This window comes from Halichoerus grypus, chromosome 4, assembly GCF_964656455.1.
Source record: "Halichoerus grypus chromosome 4, mHalGry1.hap1.1, whole genome shotgun sequence".
NCBI lineage: Eukaryota > Metazoa > Chordata > Mammalia > Carnivora > Phocidae > Halichoerus > Halichoerus grypus.
Genome location: NC_135715.1, coordinates 10842479 through 10861520, shown reverse-complemented (window position 1 = coordinate 10861520; position 19042 = coordinate 10842479). Strand labels below are relative to the sequence as shown.

General features: G+C 41.3%; 2 protein-coding genes and 1 pseudogene across 6 annotated transcripts in view; 1 reads left to right on the top strand and 2 right to left on the bottom strand.

Moving 5' to 3' along the window:
• The window catches only part of PCCA (propionyl-CoA carboxylase subunit alpha), a 396319-nt gene that overhangs the window by 327453 nt on the left and 49824 nt on the right, over positions 1–19042 (top strand). For 4 of the 5 annotated variants that reach the window (XM_078070126.1, XM_078070127.1, XM_078070124.1 and 1 more), the window contains one exon: positions 1635–1688. In XM_078070126.1, coding sequence (XP_077926252.1) covers positions 1635–1688 — 54 coding nt within the window. Of the gene's footprint in view, positions 1–1634; positions 1689–15268; positions 15569–19042 lie in introns of all 5 variants that reach the window. The other variant, XR_013446865.1, reaches the window with a different exon arrangement.
• On the bottom strand, positions 639–1060 carry LOC118539302 (large ribosomal subunit protein uL29m pseudogene; annotated as a pseudogene).
• Positions 4109–19042, bottom strand: part of GGACT (gamma-glutamylamine cyclotransferase) — a 114474-nt gene continuing 99540 nt past the window's right edge. The window contains exon 3 of the transcript XR_013446868.1: positions 4109–4249. The gene's annotated coding sequence lies outside the window, so the exon portion shown is untranslated. The remainder of the gene's footprint in view (positions 4250–19042) is intronic.

Below are 19042 nucleotides of genomic sequence, written 5' to 3'. Positions count from 1 at the left end.
AATTCAAACAAGATATGCATAAATCCTATTGTATTCACTTTGAGCTTTTTTATTTACAAATATTTGCATAACGTAGAGGTTATATCTATTTTCACTACTCTCTGGATGTAGAAGCATTGTGTTGTCCTCTTGTTATTTTAAACAAATGCTAACTTTTTATGAAACTTTTTATTGAGATAGAATTCACATACCACACAGTTCACCCAAAGTGCACAAGTCGGTGTTTTTAGTCTCTTCACAGAGTTGTGCAACCATCACCACAAACAGTTGTAGAACATTTTCACCATCGCAGAAAGCAAGCCTTACTAATTAGCAGTCATTTCTCATTTCCTCCCTGCCCTCTCCCTCAGGCAGCCACCTTTCCTTCCTCCCTTCTTCCTTCTCTTTTCTCTTTCCCCCCTTCCTTTCTTTCTAAAAGGAATTTGATCTGTGCTTTATACCTGGTTTTTTTCAAAGTTTGGTAAAAGCACGACCACTCCCAGAATTAGCATGGCATATAACACTTCGACCAATCAATAAGTCGGTTGTCATTCAACTGAAAACACGAGTTCTTTATGAAGCCACTTAACATATATTTACTTTTGTATATAGACTATTATCCAAGAAGAATAAAATGGTAAGTTAGGAGTTCAAACTTATTAGATAGGACTTGACTTCTGGGCTTCAGAAAGATGTGGAAACTCTTTCTGAAGAAATTTTTCTTACTGTTTCCCCCTAGACTTAGTGGCTTTAATGTGGGCTTCCTTCTCCAGTCTCAGTCTGACAAAATGCCCCATGTGAGGCATGGCAAAGAATCATTTCTTATTGTATCTGTTCCTTAGGTACCAAGGCATAGCCACTTCTTGAACTTGTGCCAGATGATTCTTCCAAAGATGCCTCTTATCCAAGCATGAGGTCTAGCTTTTTCTTGAGCAGTCTGAAGAAGCCTTAGGGCATCGTCTCTTTCCTGGACAGCTTCATCTAATGCATCCGTAGAATTTGCTACCCTTTCTTACTGTTCCAGACTTAGCATTTTTGGCAATCTTTGCCTCTTGACACCCTGCTGTAGATTTAGGAGCATGTTTCTTTTTTCAGTAGGACAGCCAGAGTTTCTGTGTATCTTCATTACTTTCGTTCCTAATTGTTGACAGGTCCATGAAGCTCCAAGTTTCACTCCCCCGCCCCCCAATTTCTTAGGGAATCAAAAAATTCTTTCAGTCCTTTCCTTGACAGGTGGTATAATCTATGCTAATGAAAAGATGTGACATTTGGTGTGTTCTTAGGCAACCTGTACTAGCCCAGGAAGTGTGAGGACCAGGAAGTCCCTAGAGCAGTTGCGGGTCTTCTGTGGAGAACCGCCAAACTGTGCTAATCTACTTCCTATCTCTGGATTTGCACGTTCTGGACATTTCATGTTCAGTGGAGTCATATAATACGTGGTCCTTTGTGACGGCCTTCTGTTGTTGCATGTGTCAGTACTGCATTCTTTTTATGGCCGAATAGTCCATTGTATGAATATATCATATTTTGTTTATCCATGTACCAGTTGGTGGACATTTAGGTTATTTGGCTATTAGGAATAATGCTGCTACGAACACTTAGGTACACATTTTTGTGTGGATGTGAATTCATTCTATACTTTTTTTTTTTTCCAGTGTCTTTCTCGAGAAGCAGGTGGAAACATGAGCATTCAGTTTCTTGGTACAGTGGTAAGTGTGAAATGATTATTATTTTGTATATTCACTTAATAGAGAAGAAAGTGTTCAACTAGCTTTAGCCTATGTATTTGAACTTGTCTACATCATGGTTTTGTTTTGCTATTAAAGAGATATCTTTGTATAAGAAATGCCTTCTTTAATGTGTCCGAGAAGTTTCCATGATAGAATAATTTTAGCTATTCCCTATTAGAGAGAAAATAATTTTTTAAATTATTTGCACTTGGGGCGCCTGGGTGGCTCAGTCGTTAAGCCTCTGCCTTCAGCTTAGGTCATGATCCCAAGGTCCTGGGATCGAGCCCCGCATTGGGCTCCTTGTTCAGCAGGGAGCCTGCTTCTCACTCTCCCTCTGCCTGATGCTACCCCTGCTTGTGCTCTCTCTTTCTCTCAAATAAATAAATAAATAAATCTTAAAAAAAATAAAAAAATTATTTGCACTTTGTTGAATATTTTAAGTGCCTTTTTTTCTGCCTGTTTTTTAATAAAAATAAGAAACATTATTTAAGATGCTTTTGAACATAGTGACCTTGATTTTTTTTTTTTTTCCTGTCAGTTTTCCTTATAACTTTCTCTATTAGGTCCTTTCGAGTACACATTTCTAAGGAAACTGAGTCATAGTTTTGTATCTTGATTTTTTTTTTCACGTAAGATCCTATTAATCATTTTCCATATTGCTAGAAAATATTTATCAGCATCATTTTAATGGAGCTGTGTTTAACATTCTAATGAGTAGATGTGACATATTTTCTTATCCATGAATCCCAGTTGTTAGGTATTTAAGTTATCCCTCATTTTTGCCATTATGAATGGTGTTCTAGTGAACAACTTCATGGGTTTTGCTTTTTTGATGTTTTGAATTATTTTCAAACATGGATATTTTTAAAAATGTGTAAGATATATTTTATTCTAAGTGGAATGAAAACCATGAATAATTTTATGGCTTAGTATATGTTACCAGTTACTTCATATCTCTTTCAAATGCCCTTCATCACGTTTTAGAACACTACTTTGCACTCTCACTAGTAGTAGTTACAATTTTTAAAATTATTTAACTTTATCTGGTGAAAAGATCTTTACAGTTATTATTTTTCCGTTAATGTAAAAGTAATGGTCATAATGATCATGCCAGTGAGGTATGATCAAACAATAAGGTACCTTATTGTTTTAATTAGCATTTCTCTGTGTCATGAACATTTCTCCATGTATTCATTTACTAGGTATCATTTATAATCTGTGAAATGTCTGTTCATGTTTTTTGGGTACCTTGTTCAGATTGTGAGTTCACACTGGGTATTTCTGTTTGCTCTGTGAGTTTATTGAGAATATCAGAGGAGAGGCCTGTGGCTTGGATCAAAAGAGTAGTGATTTTGTAGCCATTGAGGTAGGAAGCACAATATGTGCACTTATAGTTTCATATGTATAAAGGCACAGTAAAGTTTACATATTGCAGTGTATATGGTAGTACATGCATAGGCACTTGACTAATGTCACATAAATTTTAAGTGTTGCACCTGAGATTTATAGTTATTTTTGTTTTTCTGATGAATAAGTTATTCCTTGCTTTTTTTTTTTAATTTAAAATTTTAAATATTACTTCAGTGCATGTCCTAAGAAATTGTATTAGGGTTCTCCAAAGAAAGAGAACCAGCAGGATTGAGTGTTGGGGTACGGGGGGGAGTCCAAAATCTGCACAGTAGACCAGGAAATAGTTGGAGTTCAAGTCCAAAGACCATGTACTTGCAGTATTCCTTCTTGCTTGGGAGGTCAGTCCTTTTTCTTCATTTGATTGAATTATGCCCACCCAGATTATGGGGGGTAATTTGCTTTACCCAAGCTCTACTGATTTGAATGTTAGTCTGAAAAATGCCTTTATAGAAACATCTAGAATAATATTTGGCCAAAAATCTGGATACTGTGGCCTAGCCAAATTGACACATAAAATTCACCATCACAGAAGTATACACATCCCATCCCCTAGAGGCATTTACGTTATTATTGATATGCGGGCACACCTTGGAGATATTGTGGGTTTGGTTCCAGACCAGGGCAAGAGAGCCTGTGTTGCAGTAAAGTGAGTCAAACGAATTTTTTGGTTTCCCAGTGCATATAAAAGTTAGGTTTACACTACAGTGTAGTCTTTTAAGTATGCAAAGCATTATGTCTAAAAAACAATGCATATACCTTAATTTAAAAATACTGGATAGCTAGGGGCGCCTGGCTGGCTCAATCAGAAGAGCATGTGACTCGATTTCAGGGTTGTGAGTTGGAGCTCCACCTTGGGTGTAGAGATTACTAAAAATAAATAAATAAACTATTAAAAAAATAAAAATACTGTATTGCTATAAAATGCTAATCATCATCTGAGCTTTCAGTGAGTTAGAATCACTGATCACAGGTCACAATGATACAGTAATAATAAAATACAGTCATAATGTAAAAGTTTGAAATACTGTAAGAATTACCAAAATGTGACACGGAGACAGGAAATGAGCAAATGCTGTTGGAAAAATGGCGCCGATAGATTCACTCGATGCAGGGTTGCCACAAACTCCAGTCTGTAAAAAAAAACAAAACAAAAAACCCTGTATCTGCAACACACACTGAAGCAAAGCCCAGAAGAACATGGCGTACCTGTGTTCTTCCAGAAATAGAATTACAGATCTTTTCATGCAACAGTGAGTCATGGGTACTTCTGTGTCTGCACTTAATCTCTCCTTGGATTCTAACCGAGTTCACTGGCTTCATGTATTGAAAACTGAGTTCTCGATAGGCAAAACCCTCAAACAAAACAAAGCGTTTCTCTCGCAGTTTTTTCCTATCTTGGAAAATGGCTGCGCCAGCTAAAACCTTGTGCTCTCCTTGCGTCCTCTCTCCTACCACTTCCACTGCCGCCAGCCTGACCAGAGCGTTCGTCTCTTGCCTGAATGACAGCAGCAGCCGGTCTTCCCACCTCTGCTCCTGCTCCTTAGCCTGCCGTTCGTTTAACGGTTAGCGTGATCCTTTAAAAGTGTCAGTCAAGTCATTGGCCTTGTTACTCTTCTTCAGACGTGTTGGGCACACACCTCAGGAGCTCCTCATCTGCCTCTCCTCTGCCAGGACTGTCTGCCCCAGACACCTGCACAGAAGTTTCCTGCACTTTCTTCAGGCCTTTACATGACAGCCTCCACCTCAGGGGCGGCTTCCTGGTCACCCCGTTTAAAAGTTTGACCACCTTTCCTCTGCTTTGTTCTTTCTCTTCAGCAGTTATCACTGTTTGACATACTTTCATGTTTGACATATTTTACTTTTTTAAAACTTGTTTATTGTCCGTCTTTCCCACTTGAATGAACTAAGGTCTGTGAGCACAGGGCTCTTGCCTGTTGTGTCCACTGTTCTCACCCAGCACCCAGAGCAGGGCCTTGGGTCCCGTGGGCACTCAGTGAATGCTTGTCGAGCGAATTAATGACATGGGCAAGCGTGGGACCCAAGGATTAGACTTAAAAAAGAAAAAGAAAAAGAAAGCAAATGCAGAAACAAACAGGGAAAAGGAAAAAGCATAGGGGCCTTAGCAATGAGTCCGTCTTCCTCAGAAAAGACAGCTTGTTTCGCCCAAGGGTTCACAGCTGGTTGGTGGGCAGAGCAAACAAGGGGGCTCCGATTTCTCTGCTTTTTCTTTTTGTCCACCTCAGGCCCCTAAAATATGGTAGGAAACACACACACACCACCCCTAAACAGCCACAAAAAGCAGACCTGTTTATGGAGCTGATACCGCCCCCCTCCCCAACATAGGTGACTTGCTGACAAATCCCAAAGATTTGTCCACACTGTTAGACAGTTTATACGGAGAAGGAGTGTCACTATCTAGAGTCATTTCCAAGTACTTTAGAAGTCTGCATCACAGCAGTTGGGATGGCCACTGTGGTTTGTTACAATGCATTTTTCTGTGTGTACTCCTAGCCATAATAGATCAGTATGGAAGAGAGAAAGAAAAGGTTTTGAGATGGTGGGACTGTTAGGACAGATGCAGAGTAATTTCTAGCTAGTGTGTGCTGCTTCAATCCTACTTTTCTAAAGCAGATTCAGTTTCCAAAGCTTGCAGTCAGGGAGAGCACTAGCAGGTCATGTGTAAAGGTAAGACTTCCCAAATACACTTTGTCTGTGAGAATACTTGTAGAATTTTCCATACAAGTTGGCTTTTGAATATTGTTAAACATGACATTCAATGTTCAAAGAAGAATTTAATTTTAGACTAAGAAGGACTTCTGTTGCATCGATAAAGTTCAAAAATGTTATTTCAATTCAGAGAAGGTACAGACTTCAAAATAAGTAATTTAATTCGTTTTTGACACACTTCGAACTTTAAAAAACTACCATTTTGTTATTTCCCAATAAAATAAATCTCATTATTAAAATTAGATATTGCTGGATATATAAGTATTAAATACTATAGAAAATGTTATAAATATGCCTTACATATTTGTAATATGTGTAAAATAACGTTTATAAAATATTTGTCAGTTATAAAGAGTAATGATAAAACAAAGACCTGTATACCCACCAGAGGTTTTCTAAAAAAACACAAAAGTCATCATTACCTCTGAGGTTTACTGTGTATTCTTTCTCAATCCTATCTATCAGACATCCTTTCTCCCTGCACAGAGAACTTCTTCCTAATTTTTATCATTCCTTTTCTTTATAATTTTTCCACGTAAATGCATCCTTAAATATTAAGCAGTTAAGCTTTGCATGCTTTTAAGCTTGACATGCATGGGATTATATTCTGTAATTGTGTATGACTTGGTTATTTGGCTCCGTGCTGTTTGTGAGGTCCACCTCTACTGTTGATGGCCCCCTGGGTGGTCTCTGGTGTCTTTTCTCTAGCTCCAGGCTGCTCTAAGCATTTATGCACATGAGCACACGTATCCTGATTGCACGTGTGCCGTAGTTGCGTTAGGGGTGATCTGCATTGAGTGTGCAGTGAATGCATTCACTTTGTTCCACATTCTCACCAGTACCTGATATTATCAGACTTGTTCATTTTTGCCAGTGTCAGTAGTGTCCTCATTGTGGTTTTAATTAACATCCTGATCATTAAGGAAGTAGAACATATTTTTCTGCATTTATTGGCCATTTATGTTTATTGACCATTAAGTCTGCTCCTCTGTAAAGTACCTCTTCAAGCCTTCTGCCCCTCTTTCTGTGGAGTGAGGCTGTCTACATGCATGAGTTTAGTCTCTTTATGTCATTTACATTTTTAATAAGGCATGGAGGATTGGGTTGGACAACATGACTAGTTCTGACGAGGAGCTGTGAATGGAAGTGACTATCAAGAACCATGGAGGGTCTGAGATTTTACCGTACTTGAAGCTGACAAATTAACCCGCTATAGTCATGGATGCTGGTAGAAGGGACAAGACTCCAGGGTCAGAGATGAAGGATGGTTTATTACAGCAATAGCAGTAGCCAGCATATCATTAGTTTTGCACCATTTCCCTGAGCTCCATTTCCCACAGGGTGGTGTGAAGAGGGCAGAAGGACACCTGCTCACACAGTGGGTCGTGTTACTGTAGAGGAGCCTGAGTTTAGTTCAGAGAACCCCGAGCCTCTGTATGGGCAGTGAGCATGCCTTCCCTTTGTTGCGAGGGAGACACTGTCTCTGTCTTTGTATAGCAAACAGCCTTGAAAAAATAGTCTAGAACAAAGGACAGTCAGTGCTTTGCTCACAAGAAGTAGAAGAGAAGCATGAGAGACCCATGGAGAATTGTCTCCTTACTGTGATGTCTTCACTTCTGGTCAGGGACAGCCAAGAGGAGGTGTGAGCTCTCTAGGTCCCTACCATGTCCACTTGGGGAACTACATGCCTGGTTGTTGAGTCCCTAGAGCATGGGTCCCTGGGGAAGGTTGGAGCTTGGGCATTGTCCCCCTAACCTTCCGTGGACTGAGATTTCAGTGTTACTTCTGAAGCCCAACCTAGCTTATCCTAACACCCATCAGGTCATGATCTCAGGGTCCTGGGATCGAGTCCCGTGTCAGGCTCCCTGCTCAGCAGGGAACCTGCTTCTCCCTCAGCCCCTCCTCACTGCTCATGCTCTCTCTCTCTCTCTCTCTCTCTCAAATAAATAAATGAAATCTTTTAAAAAATTGTTAAGTAGTATTTTTATATAATGAAAAGCAAACTCCTCTGAATTAGTAGAAGGCACTGAGATGAAATTTGTGCCTCTATGATTCAGAGGAGCATATTTGACTTGAATGTACATACAAATTTTAACCTTTAGTATCTATCAATTTCATTACCATCCCAATATGTAGGATATAGGACTGTATTTGTTTCCTAGGGTTGTCACAGCAAATTACCACAAACCGGGTAGCTTCAAACAACAGAATTGTGTTCTAAGAGTTTAGGAGGTGAGAAATCTGAAATCAGGGAGTGGGCAGGGTTGGCTCCTTCTGGAGGCTCTCCAGAGAATCGGTTTCATGCCTCTCTCCCAGCTTCTGTGGTTGGGGCAGTAGTTGCTGTTTCTTGGCTTGTAGCTGCATCATTCCAATCTCTGCTTCTGTCCTCACATGGTTTTCTTCCCCAGGTCTGTGTATATTCAGTCACAGAAACCTAAGCACACCAGTCGTTGGATTTAGGGCCCACCCTTATATAGTAAGACCTCTTCTTAGCTAATTACATTTGCAAAGACCCTCTTTACAAATGAGGTCACATTCTGAAATATCAGCTGGGCATGAATTTTTGGATGGCAGCGTTCAACCCAGTATACACTCTACATAGATAGGCATGAAAGTGTATTTGACATGTATGAAGGGTTGAAAACTAACTCAGGCAATTTACCTAAAAGTATATTTTATAAACAGAGCATCATTCCTTATTAATACCTGACTTGAGTACTGCCATTTATTTTCCCAAGGATTTTCTTACCTGTTACCGTCAAACATGCAGGAACGCCGATGAAGGGTATGCCTATCTTCAGAAGACAAAGTGAGCCCTAGGCAGTTTAAGTGACTATTCTGTACTAACAACTGGATGCAAAATCAGGTCTCTCTGACTTTCAAGTGAAGCTGTTCACCATCAGAGTGCCTTAAGAACAAATCACTTTACTGTGTGATCCAGTTATTGCCGTAACTGCCGTATAGTATTTTAGTTCAGGCCGCTATGACAAAATACTATAGAGTGGGTGGTTTAAACAGCAGACATTTATTTCTAACAGTTCTGGAGGCTGATAAGTTCAGGATTGAGGTGCCAGCGGATTCGGGTCCTGGTGAGGGCCCTCTCCCGGGCTTGCAAGTACCCACCCGATAGCTGTATCCTCACATGGCAGAGAGTGCTGGTCTTTCTTCTCTTTTTTAATTTTTTTTTAAAGTTTTCATTTTAATTCCAGTTAATTAACATGCAGTGTTAGATTAGTTTCGGGTGTACAATATAGTGGTTCATCTTTCTTCTCTTTTATAGGGCACTAATCCCATCGTGAGGGCCCCACTCTCTTGACCTCATCTAAACCTAACCACCTCCCAAAGGACCCGCATCCACATAACATTATATTGGGGATTGTTAGAGCTTAGGTGAGGGATACAAACATATAATCCATAATATACACCATATATACCGATATAGTTGGTAAGCTACATATCCCAGAATTTTTCCAAGGTATATGTGCCTATTTCAAGTTGTAAGTCTTCTGAGTTTTGTTTTGTGTGCGTGTTTTTGGAGAAGCTGTGAGTTTGTGCACATCAGAGAGTATAAGCTCACAAAGAAATGGAAGAGGTCCAGTGTTCTACTTAACCAGAAGTACTTACTTGAACTATGCTTTACAATAAGGATGAATATTTTCTTACTGCTTTTAATGCAGAAGTTACCATTTTATTCCAAAGTTTTGTTTTGTAATCATTGTTTAATTTTTAAAGTACCATTATTTTTTTTAATACTATAATATTAAGTCAAATGTATCCCACCAAGACTGATTTTTTTTTCTTGTGAAAACAGTGCATATTGCCCCAAAGCAAAAATAAGCTTAGAGTACAATAAACAGCTTCTTCATAGCTGCACTATTGGCATTTACCCAAGGACTCTTGAGGAACTATCAAATTATATGTTTTTGAAGCTTAGCCAGAGATCTTAATGAAACCAAATCATGCTGAAGTTCTTAAAGCTAATTTAAATCTCAAATTGTACATTTTAAATTAAGTTTTTATTGATAATAAATATACTTTATTATTAGCCTTGAAAGCTTGAGTGATAATATCAGTAGAATAAACATGTTTTACAAAGATTTACCATTAAGAATGCTATTAATATGACCCTTGATACGCTAGCACAATTAGATTTCAAAGTAAGCGTTTACGAAGTAACAGCGATTAATGACAACCATCGAAAACAATTTTGAACTCCATCAGTTTAACTCAGGAGGGTAAACTTAATATGATAATTCATCTAGTTGAATTGTATCAGCTTAGCAGGAAGGTATGTAAATATGTGACCCTTACCTAGTTTCTAAATGGATGCTGTGCTGATAGATTTATCAGTTCCATTAAAGAACTTTGGGGAACTTTGGAATTTCAGCAATTGTTCCCTTGGAGGCTGAAAACCCAACCTGATCTCATACTGGGACCATTCTGGTCTGCATATTTCCATAATTTGCCTTTGCTGCTAATATGACAGCAAGACACAAATAACTGTTTCTAATAATATCAGATGGAGTTGTGGAGGACAGCATTTTAATGTAGTAAAAGACCTCCCCGTGGGGTTGTTCTTGCTACTATAGAACAGCAGCTACACAGTTGCAACTGGAGTCTCTTAATTGATTCGTTTAATTAGCAAGAGCTGAAGCTTAGGCTGTATCTTGTCATCTGATATCATAGGATCCAAAATCTGCATTATTCATATTTATAGATGTAGAAACATCATCAAGAAGTTCTCATTCTTTTGAAAACTCACATATGGATATTGAATTTTGATAGAGTAAACTCCCATTTGTTTGAACTCCAAATAATCGGAAAATGAAAAGAACTGTGTTTGTTATTGTTTTTCTGAGTACTCTTGAGAAGTAAATGATGTCATCCAGTTTGGGGTTATTATTGTCTTCCAAAAATAAACTTACAGGGAATTTGTTCAGTCTTGTATACCTTACGAATTCTGAAGCAGCCCCTCTATTTACATCGTGTCTGGCTCCTGTGATCTCCATGTGCCCTTTCTCCCTTCTGTAGCCCATCCCTTTCTCTTAATATGTATTTGTGGAGTTTTGGGAGTGAGTGATGACTTATTGGGGTTTCTGGCGTGTTTGCCCGTGTCCCAGCCTGCCTTTGCAGCCACCTCAATTGCTACTGGCTTAGACTTTCCACTCGTGCCTGCCCCTTGACTGAATTGCCCCCAGGGGCTTTGCTCACCCCACCCAGCTGCACCGCTCCGGATTTCCTTGGATGGGGAAAACTGGGGGAAGATGGCCAGCGTCTGGCATCAACCCCAGAGCCTTCAGCAGAGGGCCACTTCCACCCCACCCACACAGGGCTCTATCCCCACTGGGTCACGTTCTCTTTATTCCTGATCCTTTTCCTGTCCAGCCATAGGAATCAGATGGAGGCCACAGAGCAGACGTTCTGTGGAGGGTTGATGAGTCAGTCTCTGTTCTTTTTTCTTTTTTTCTCTTTTTTTTTTTTTTTTTTAAGAGCGGGAGAGACAAAGGCGGGGGAGGGGCAGAAGGAGAGGAATAATCTTTAGCAGGCTCCATGCCCAGCACAGAGCTTGACTTGGGGCTGAGATCATGACCTGAGCTGAAATCAAGAGTCCCACCCTTAACCCACTGAGCCACCCATGTGCCCCCCAAGTCTCTCTGTTGTTTAGATACCTTTTACAATACTAAGAAAAAGTAATTCTGTAGCATTCTATCTTGCCTTTTCCCCACATATGCAAAAGTTTCAGCTAAAATGTCACTAAAATAAGATTTTAGAAAATGGGCTTTAAATGCAATCTTACTCTTGAACATTGTTTTTGTGGTAACATGTGTTCTGTGTACCATGTAACCAACCCAAGAACAAACCTTTGGGAGGTAACTAAGTTTTACTTTTCTAGCCTTTGGAAATTGGCATGCTGTATATAATATGAAAGTGCAGTTATTAATATCCCATTGCGTGATGCATTTTGCACAAAACTTTTAAAGAAATCACATCCTGCGTGTACTATGTGCTAGGAAGTGTACTGGGTGAATGGGATTTGGTCTCTGCCCTTAAGCAGTATGCTGGCTCCGGGTAAACACAGACAAACCGGTATCATGAGTACATGGTAAGTGCCTGTACATAACTGATGGAGTAGCGGAGGAAATCATAGATCTATAAGCTTTACAAAAACTGAGACCGTATGTCCAGAAGCTATGCTCTGTGATGATAGGAGAGCAAGCAAAGGAAATAGAATAGATGAAGGTACGGAGGCTTGCGGGTACCCAGATATTTAAGGAAGAGCAAGTTGCCTGGTGAGGGTGGCAGGCCCGCGGCCAAGGTCTGTACGGCAGGTGAAGCTAGAATGGCGGGAGCTAGATGAGGCAGAGATGGGACACTATTCTCTAGACTTTGAAGTCTTTGAAAGAAGAGAGGGTTAGGTTGGTTTTGTGCTGATTTTAAAGAGAACTTGTGGGAGCAAATGAAGAAGAGGGTGCATTTGAGAGCCTCCTTGAGGACCCAGCGTCCAGTTATATGTATTAGGCAGAGCTGAAGATGGTTCTGAGATTTCCAGATGTGATAACTGATACAATTACTCCAGGGAGAAAAACAGGAAGAGGAGAAGAATTATACCAGAGAAAAGGTGGGATAGGTAGAGTTGGATTTTTGACGGTTTTAAGTTTGAAATGCCAGGGAGACATCTCTGATGTCAGGGACATTTCGAGTCCTGAAATGAGGGAAAGGATGAAGGGCAAGCATGTAACTTGGCGCTTGGTCAACATGCAGAGGTGAGATCTGAGGCCGGCGGTGGCTGAGATTGCCCACGGTGATGGGACGGTGAAGGACAGGAAAGGCCCGGATCCAGAGGCCCCTGGGAAATATCCACATCTGAGGAGGAGGTTCTGAGTCTCTCTAATATCATTGTTAAAATGACATTACCTATTGTCCAAATCATTTATATTATATGTGGCTATTAGGAGCCAATTTAGTGTAACCTCCGTCATGATTTCACAGTATCCTAGGGTGTCACTAATTATTTCAAAGTATCTCAAAATCCTGCTGCCATCTGCCAGAGATCCTTAAAATAAAATTAATTTTAATGAATAACATCACGCCTTACATTTGTATGATGCTTTAGGGTTTTAGAATGTTTATTTGACTCCATTCACTTTCTAAGACAAACAAGCCATATAGCACCGTAGATTTCATTGTAATAATAAGGCACACAGCACTCTGAAATGTCAGTTAAAAATATTTGCAATTACTGAGTTACATGTGCACAAGAAATTTCCAGAAGCCACTACCAGGATGTTAGCGGATATTGGGGTGGGCTGGAGTAAGGGGTGGAATGCTAAGTAAAGCTTGATTCCCTGAGTCTGAATCTCCTGCTTACCAGCTTTGTGAATTTGAGCAAGTTACTTAACCTCTCTGGTCCTCAGTATTTTTTATCAGCAGAACATCTACTTTTATGGAAGTGGTGAGGGTTGAATAAGAAAGTGTTTCTGAAATGCCTGAAAACAATGGGTGCTTGACATATAGTAGCTCAACTATTATTATAGCCCCCTCCCTAAATATTTAATACACTTTCCATTTGCTTCATTTTGCCTCTAATTTTTTCCCTCCTTTTTCTTGTTTGCTTGGAGACATGCTATCATCTGAATTTGTACTCTCCATTGAGATCATACTTGGTGCTCAGTCTGCAGAAAGATTCAGAAGGAAAATATTTCTCTTTTATATGGAAAGTCTAATTATTGTTCTTAGGGTTGTGACCATTAACCTCTCACAGTTAATATGCTAATTGTCATTTAATGCTAAATATAAAGCATGTATTTAAACCTGCACCTGTGGCAGCCAGATGCTTAAGAACATCTACTTCCTTGAAGGGTAAGGATGTTTACCCCTAACAGTCTTGACTGGGGAGATCTGGAGTTTGGAAGACAAAATACTTCTGAGAACACCATTATTTTATGATGGTGCTCATGGGCTTGCTTTCTTAGACTGGCCCCACTTGGAAGGGATGCTGTTTGGGGTAGGCCCTCTGAGGCCACTCTGGCGTAGTGCTATATATTGCTGCTTCCGTATTTATAGCTGATTCCATATTTATAAATTCTTTGATCGTTGCTGTTTAACTTACAGTGAGAATAATTCGGGAATGGCAGCTCTTTTCTCATAGAATCAAAGTCTGTCAGTGGTTGTCAAACTTGAGCATGTGTAAGAATCACCGGGAAAGCTTGCTAAAAATGCAAATTCCCAGGCTCTCTTCTCGGCAAAGCTTATCCCCTAGGTCCCAGGTGAGACTTACAGATCTGCATTTGTAGAAATCAGTTTAAAATACACAAGGACTAGGATTTAGAATCTGTTTTGACACTTAATGGTAGAATTAGTTTCTAGTTTAGGAAATGGATACCCAAAACACATTAAATTACTGGTGTTATGAGTCAAGCATAAGAGTGATATTCTGGATGTTTCTTATTATAATGAGAGGGTAGGAAAAACATTTGATTATTTGAGTTGATTAGTGTATACATTCATAATACATATTTTTTTTAACCAGGGAGGGACACGATAGGACCTGAAGTATAATTAAATCCATAGTATCAACTGTATCTCTTAAATTTTATAACCATTGGACAGTGATCTTTTTTTTTTTTTTTTTAAATAAGTAGACTCTATGCCCTGCATGGAGCCCAGTGTGGAGCTCGAACTCACAACCGTGAGATCAAGACCTGAGCTGAGATCAAGACTCAGATGCTTAACTGACTGAGCCACCTGGGCGCCTCAGACAGTGATCATTTTTATTTTTGGCCTAGAGCGGGATTTTTCAACCTTGGCGGTAATGACATTTGGAACCAAATAATTGCTTGCTCTAGGAGACATTGCTGTGCTTTATGGGATGTTTAGCAGCGTTGCTGGCCTCTGTCCACTAGATGCCAGAGCGCCTCTCCAGATAGAACAACCCATATTGTCTCCAGACATTGCCAAGTGGCCCTGGGGGTGGAAAGGGGGCAAAATCTCCCCCACCCCAACACCCAGTTGAGAACCACTGGCTTAAACTACGTGTAACAGTTGGGGTTTCAGAGTTTTCTTTCCCATTTCACTAAGGATAATGTTACAGAGACAAAATCTCTAGAACAGGTTGTGATACTCTTCAGTGGCCTGAAGCTTACACAATCTTACATCCTGACCTACTCAAATGTCTCATGCAGAGAAAATGACAACCCACTTTAGCTAACCTCGTGTGTGATTTGCTTGAGTGACATTTTTAACCGGTAGCTGTGGGGGTGGGTACAAGGGTTACTCCTTCCTTAGTCTTCCTGGTATTGTATCCTAACCTAGATCTGCCACGGATGGCTGTTCATGGAAGTTCTCATTTGTGTAATTGCATTCTATTTATTTGGGTCCTTTTTTTTTTTTTTTTTTTTTTTTTTACCATTTACCGAGAACAGTTCCCCAAAGACCCTCACGTGCTGAGGCAGCAGGGAGAGCGTCCAGTGACGATCCTATCTCAGAAGCTGCTGCTCTTTGTTTGGTCCTCCATTTTGTTAAAGTCCTGTAATCTTCCCGGTGAGAGACGTCAGACCGAGTGTGACAGCAGCACCTCACAATGGCCCCTGCGAAGAGCAGTTCCTGTTCTTTCTGGCTGGCACTTAATGGCATAGCTCTGAAATACCTGCGGCACTTTCCCCCCACGTGTGGGAGGTACATGGCGGAGTGCCCGGCAAGACGTGTGACTGTCACAGTGTCCGGTAGGTCAGGTGTGTGTTTCTGAGGAGGGGCCTTTCCCGAGCTGGCGTACGTTTTGTGTGGTGTAAATTCTCCAGATTGTGGGGGGACAGCTCAGGTGATTACTAAGGTATCAGTGTTAATTACCCTGGGCAATTACCAAGCATCAGGGGACACGTGAAACTGTGAAGTGCTCTTGTTTGGAATAGAATCCCTGCCAAATTTCAGGGCAGGGAAATGATTAGTGCACAAGCTTTCACAGGTACCCTGAGTATACCCCGTGTCCCGGAGCTCACCCAACCCTCTGCTGTCTCAGCTGCTCAGTAAACCAGACCAAGGAGACAATGTGCCCGACACTTCACACGTGCCACCTCATTCAGTGCCCACAACGGTTTGAGATCATCAGCAGAAACCCCGCTTTACAGATGAGGTCATGCCTCCATAGTAAAATTATAGAAATTAAGTGCTTTGCTCAGCGTGGCTCTTATGCTAAGGGCAGTGGTAGGACTCAAACCCAGATCTGCTGACAAAGCCTTGGCTCACTTCACACTGGCATCCGGGTCGTTAGGATTTAGGTTGTCTTAGTGGCCCTTTGCACGTCCTTATTACTCCTGACTGGCTGGCAGAGAACAGCTAGCTTTGGTAGGAGCAGGGCCTGCAGTGGGGGACATACTAACCCTCCTCTTCTGTGTTCGAACTTAGGGACCGGCCACTTAATGGGGTAGAGTGGTAACGGTTCGGGTTCCTCTGCTTCCTCGCGTGAGTTATTTTGTGTTCAGGGAGGGAATGTTCTTTTTTACAAAAGGTAATGTTTATCCAAGAAATCATTCCAGATATTAAAAATAGATTAAAAATGCAATTTGATTTAAAGTCTTTCAATTAGAATATGAGAAAACCTTAGCTGATATTTAGGGTGATCAGGTTGTGGAATACATGCTAAAGTGTGTTGTGAGAGATTAATTGTTCTTATTCAAGTATTTAACCCCTCTGCACCCTCCACTGCCTTATTCAACCAAAGCGTGAGCCCCCTTGAAGGATTTTAGGAATAACGGGGGTAGTTTTTGAAACAGAAGTGCGCGACGGTGTCTTGCGGTATCGCACATCTAGACTAGTGGTTCTCAACCCTGGACAGTTTTCCTTCTCAGGGGACACTTGGCAGTGTCCGGGGACGTTTTGGTTGTTGTAAGTGGTGGGCTGCTCCTGGAATCCAGTGGGTAGATTCCCTAAAACTTCTAGCAAGCATCACCAGGGGTATTTCTGAATATCCTGCAGTAGACGAGGCAGCCCCTACAGGAGAATTATCCAACCTAAAATCTCGGTAGTGCCGAAGTTGAGAGTCTGAGTCTAGGCAATAATTATGGAAGGGCATGTAAGTGCCTGTGACCATCTCCCCAACCTTTCACAAAGCTGTCTGATGCTCTGCAAACTTAGGTGTCCCCTGGATAAGTAGTCCACAGCTGTCCCACCCTATTCATTCTGGATTACCTCACCTAGCCTTAATTTGTAAACTGAAGGAACGGCTGGTGTCTTGATCATACTCAGAAAGAACTGGGCCGCATGTCCATATATGTCCCGTGTATCGTTTTTGCGATCCTGCCCTAACTTGATGACTCTCTGTGTACGCATTTGCGTCTTCACAGACTTTCGACCAACATGTCATTCCTCTAAATGGAATTTTCTCTTAATCAGTGTCTGCAGTTAGGATCCAAAGGACTTTGATATTGTTTTCTTCTGCTCTTGATTGTATCTCCACTTCATTTAAAAAAAACCAACATTTTTACATTTCAGGCTTGTCCATCAGAGTTCTCCTGTTGAATCATCTCTGTTCATACCACAGCTCCGCGGAGTAAAAGATCAATTAGATGTTGTGGTATCAATTTATCAATTTGTTGAAAATAAACCTATATAAATACATGCTGTGTGCTCCATGTGTGCACGCAGCGTGTGGAAGCTTGCCATAAAGCCCGTGTCTTCCTCGCCGCAGCTCTTGTGGTTTGAGGCGGGGTTGTGAGCTGGTGAGAGCGGTCCCTGGGCAGGAGCTCCTTTGCCTTGCACCTCCAGGCCCGCATGCTGTGGGGCCTGCATTCTGGCCTTCAGGGGTTCTGCAGATCTGCTCTTGCCCTGGCAGGGCGTTCTGAAATGTACCTGCGGGTTTTTAATTTATGGAGGTAATTGAGTGCCGATGCAGAGGTTAATGCCATTGAAAGAATTACTTATATTTCCCAAGAGGAGGGGACACCCCACGCCATGTGCGGCCACTGGAAAAGCACCAGGGTTTGTCATGAGGCAAAAAGGAGCCACGGGGAAAGCATGGACAGGAGCCTTTATTGGGGTTTCCACAGGCCGGCAAGGTAGGGCAGGGTAAATGATTTAAGACTGCTAGTTTGAACGTCAGTGGGCTTTGGGCTTTAGGGGCTGGTCTCTAGCTGTCTGACACCTGGCCCTGGGATGATTTAGGGCAGGGGAAATAATAGTTTGGTGTGTGAGCTAGATAAAAGGAGTGGTTAGCTTTGCATAGGAAAGGCATGCTCCCAAGTTCTTCACTATCTTCAGGAGGAGTTAGCCAGCCCTGGGAGCGGCCGTCTCTCCCCAAATATATAAGGCCTCTAAGAGGTCAAAACAGTATAAGAAATAGGAGGGGAAAAAATACCACGATGAGCACACAGAGAACCTGGAAATAATCAGATCCAAGGGAACTGACCTACAGTAACTAAACTTACAAAGACTGACACCTAATCCAGAGTATGTGTTTATTAATTTGAGGTGAGGATTTTTTTTTTTTTTTTTTTTAAGGTGAGGAATATTTCTTCCCGTGACCAAATCTTTAAGTCTGTTCTCTGGAACATCAGCTGAATGGTGGTATCAGAATAATTAGGAAGACCTGTTAGGCAGAATTATTTCAGAACTGGTCTTGGTCATCAGGGCAAAGAGAGACCTAGTATACCAATGCTGTGCCAAAATCTGGTGAATCGCTTCTGACTTTCAGCAAGAACACCCTTCGGTGTCCACATCTGTGACTCCTCTGTGCCTCAGGGCTGCTGATCATCTTCCCACCGGGCTTGTGCAGTTGACCAGGCTGCAGCGACTGAAACTATGGTCATGGACCCAAACTATAGAACCATAGTCTTGCTTCCCTTACGCTGACACACAGATCCCTTTGCTGGGAATTGTGAGGTGTCCCCAAACTCTTTGGTGATGCACTTTCACAGGTGGTTAGTTTTAGCACTTCTGTGTGGAGCTTTACACACTCAGCTCTCAGAAGTTCCTAAGAATTTTCCATGTCCTAGGTAAGCAGCCCCCTCCCCACCCAGGGAGTACATGTACTCAGAAGAAACATTTCATGGAAAGAGCCCTGAGAGATCTCATTCTAGCCCCAGGAATGTTGTAAACTGATTGTGTGACCTTCCTAAACCTCTGTTTTTTTGTTGTACAATGGAAGGTTGGGGTTCGTGACCCCTGAGGTCTTCCCAGCCCGGCCTGCTCTGAGAATGATGACA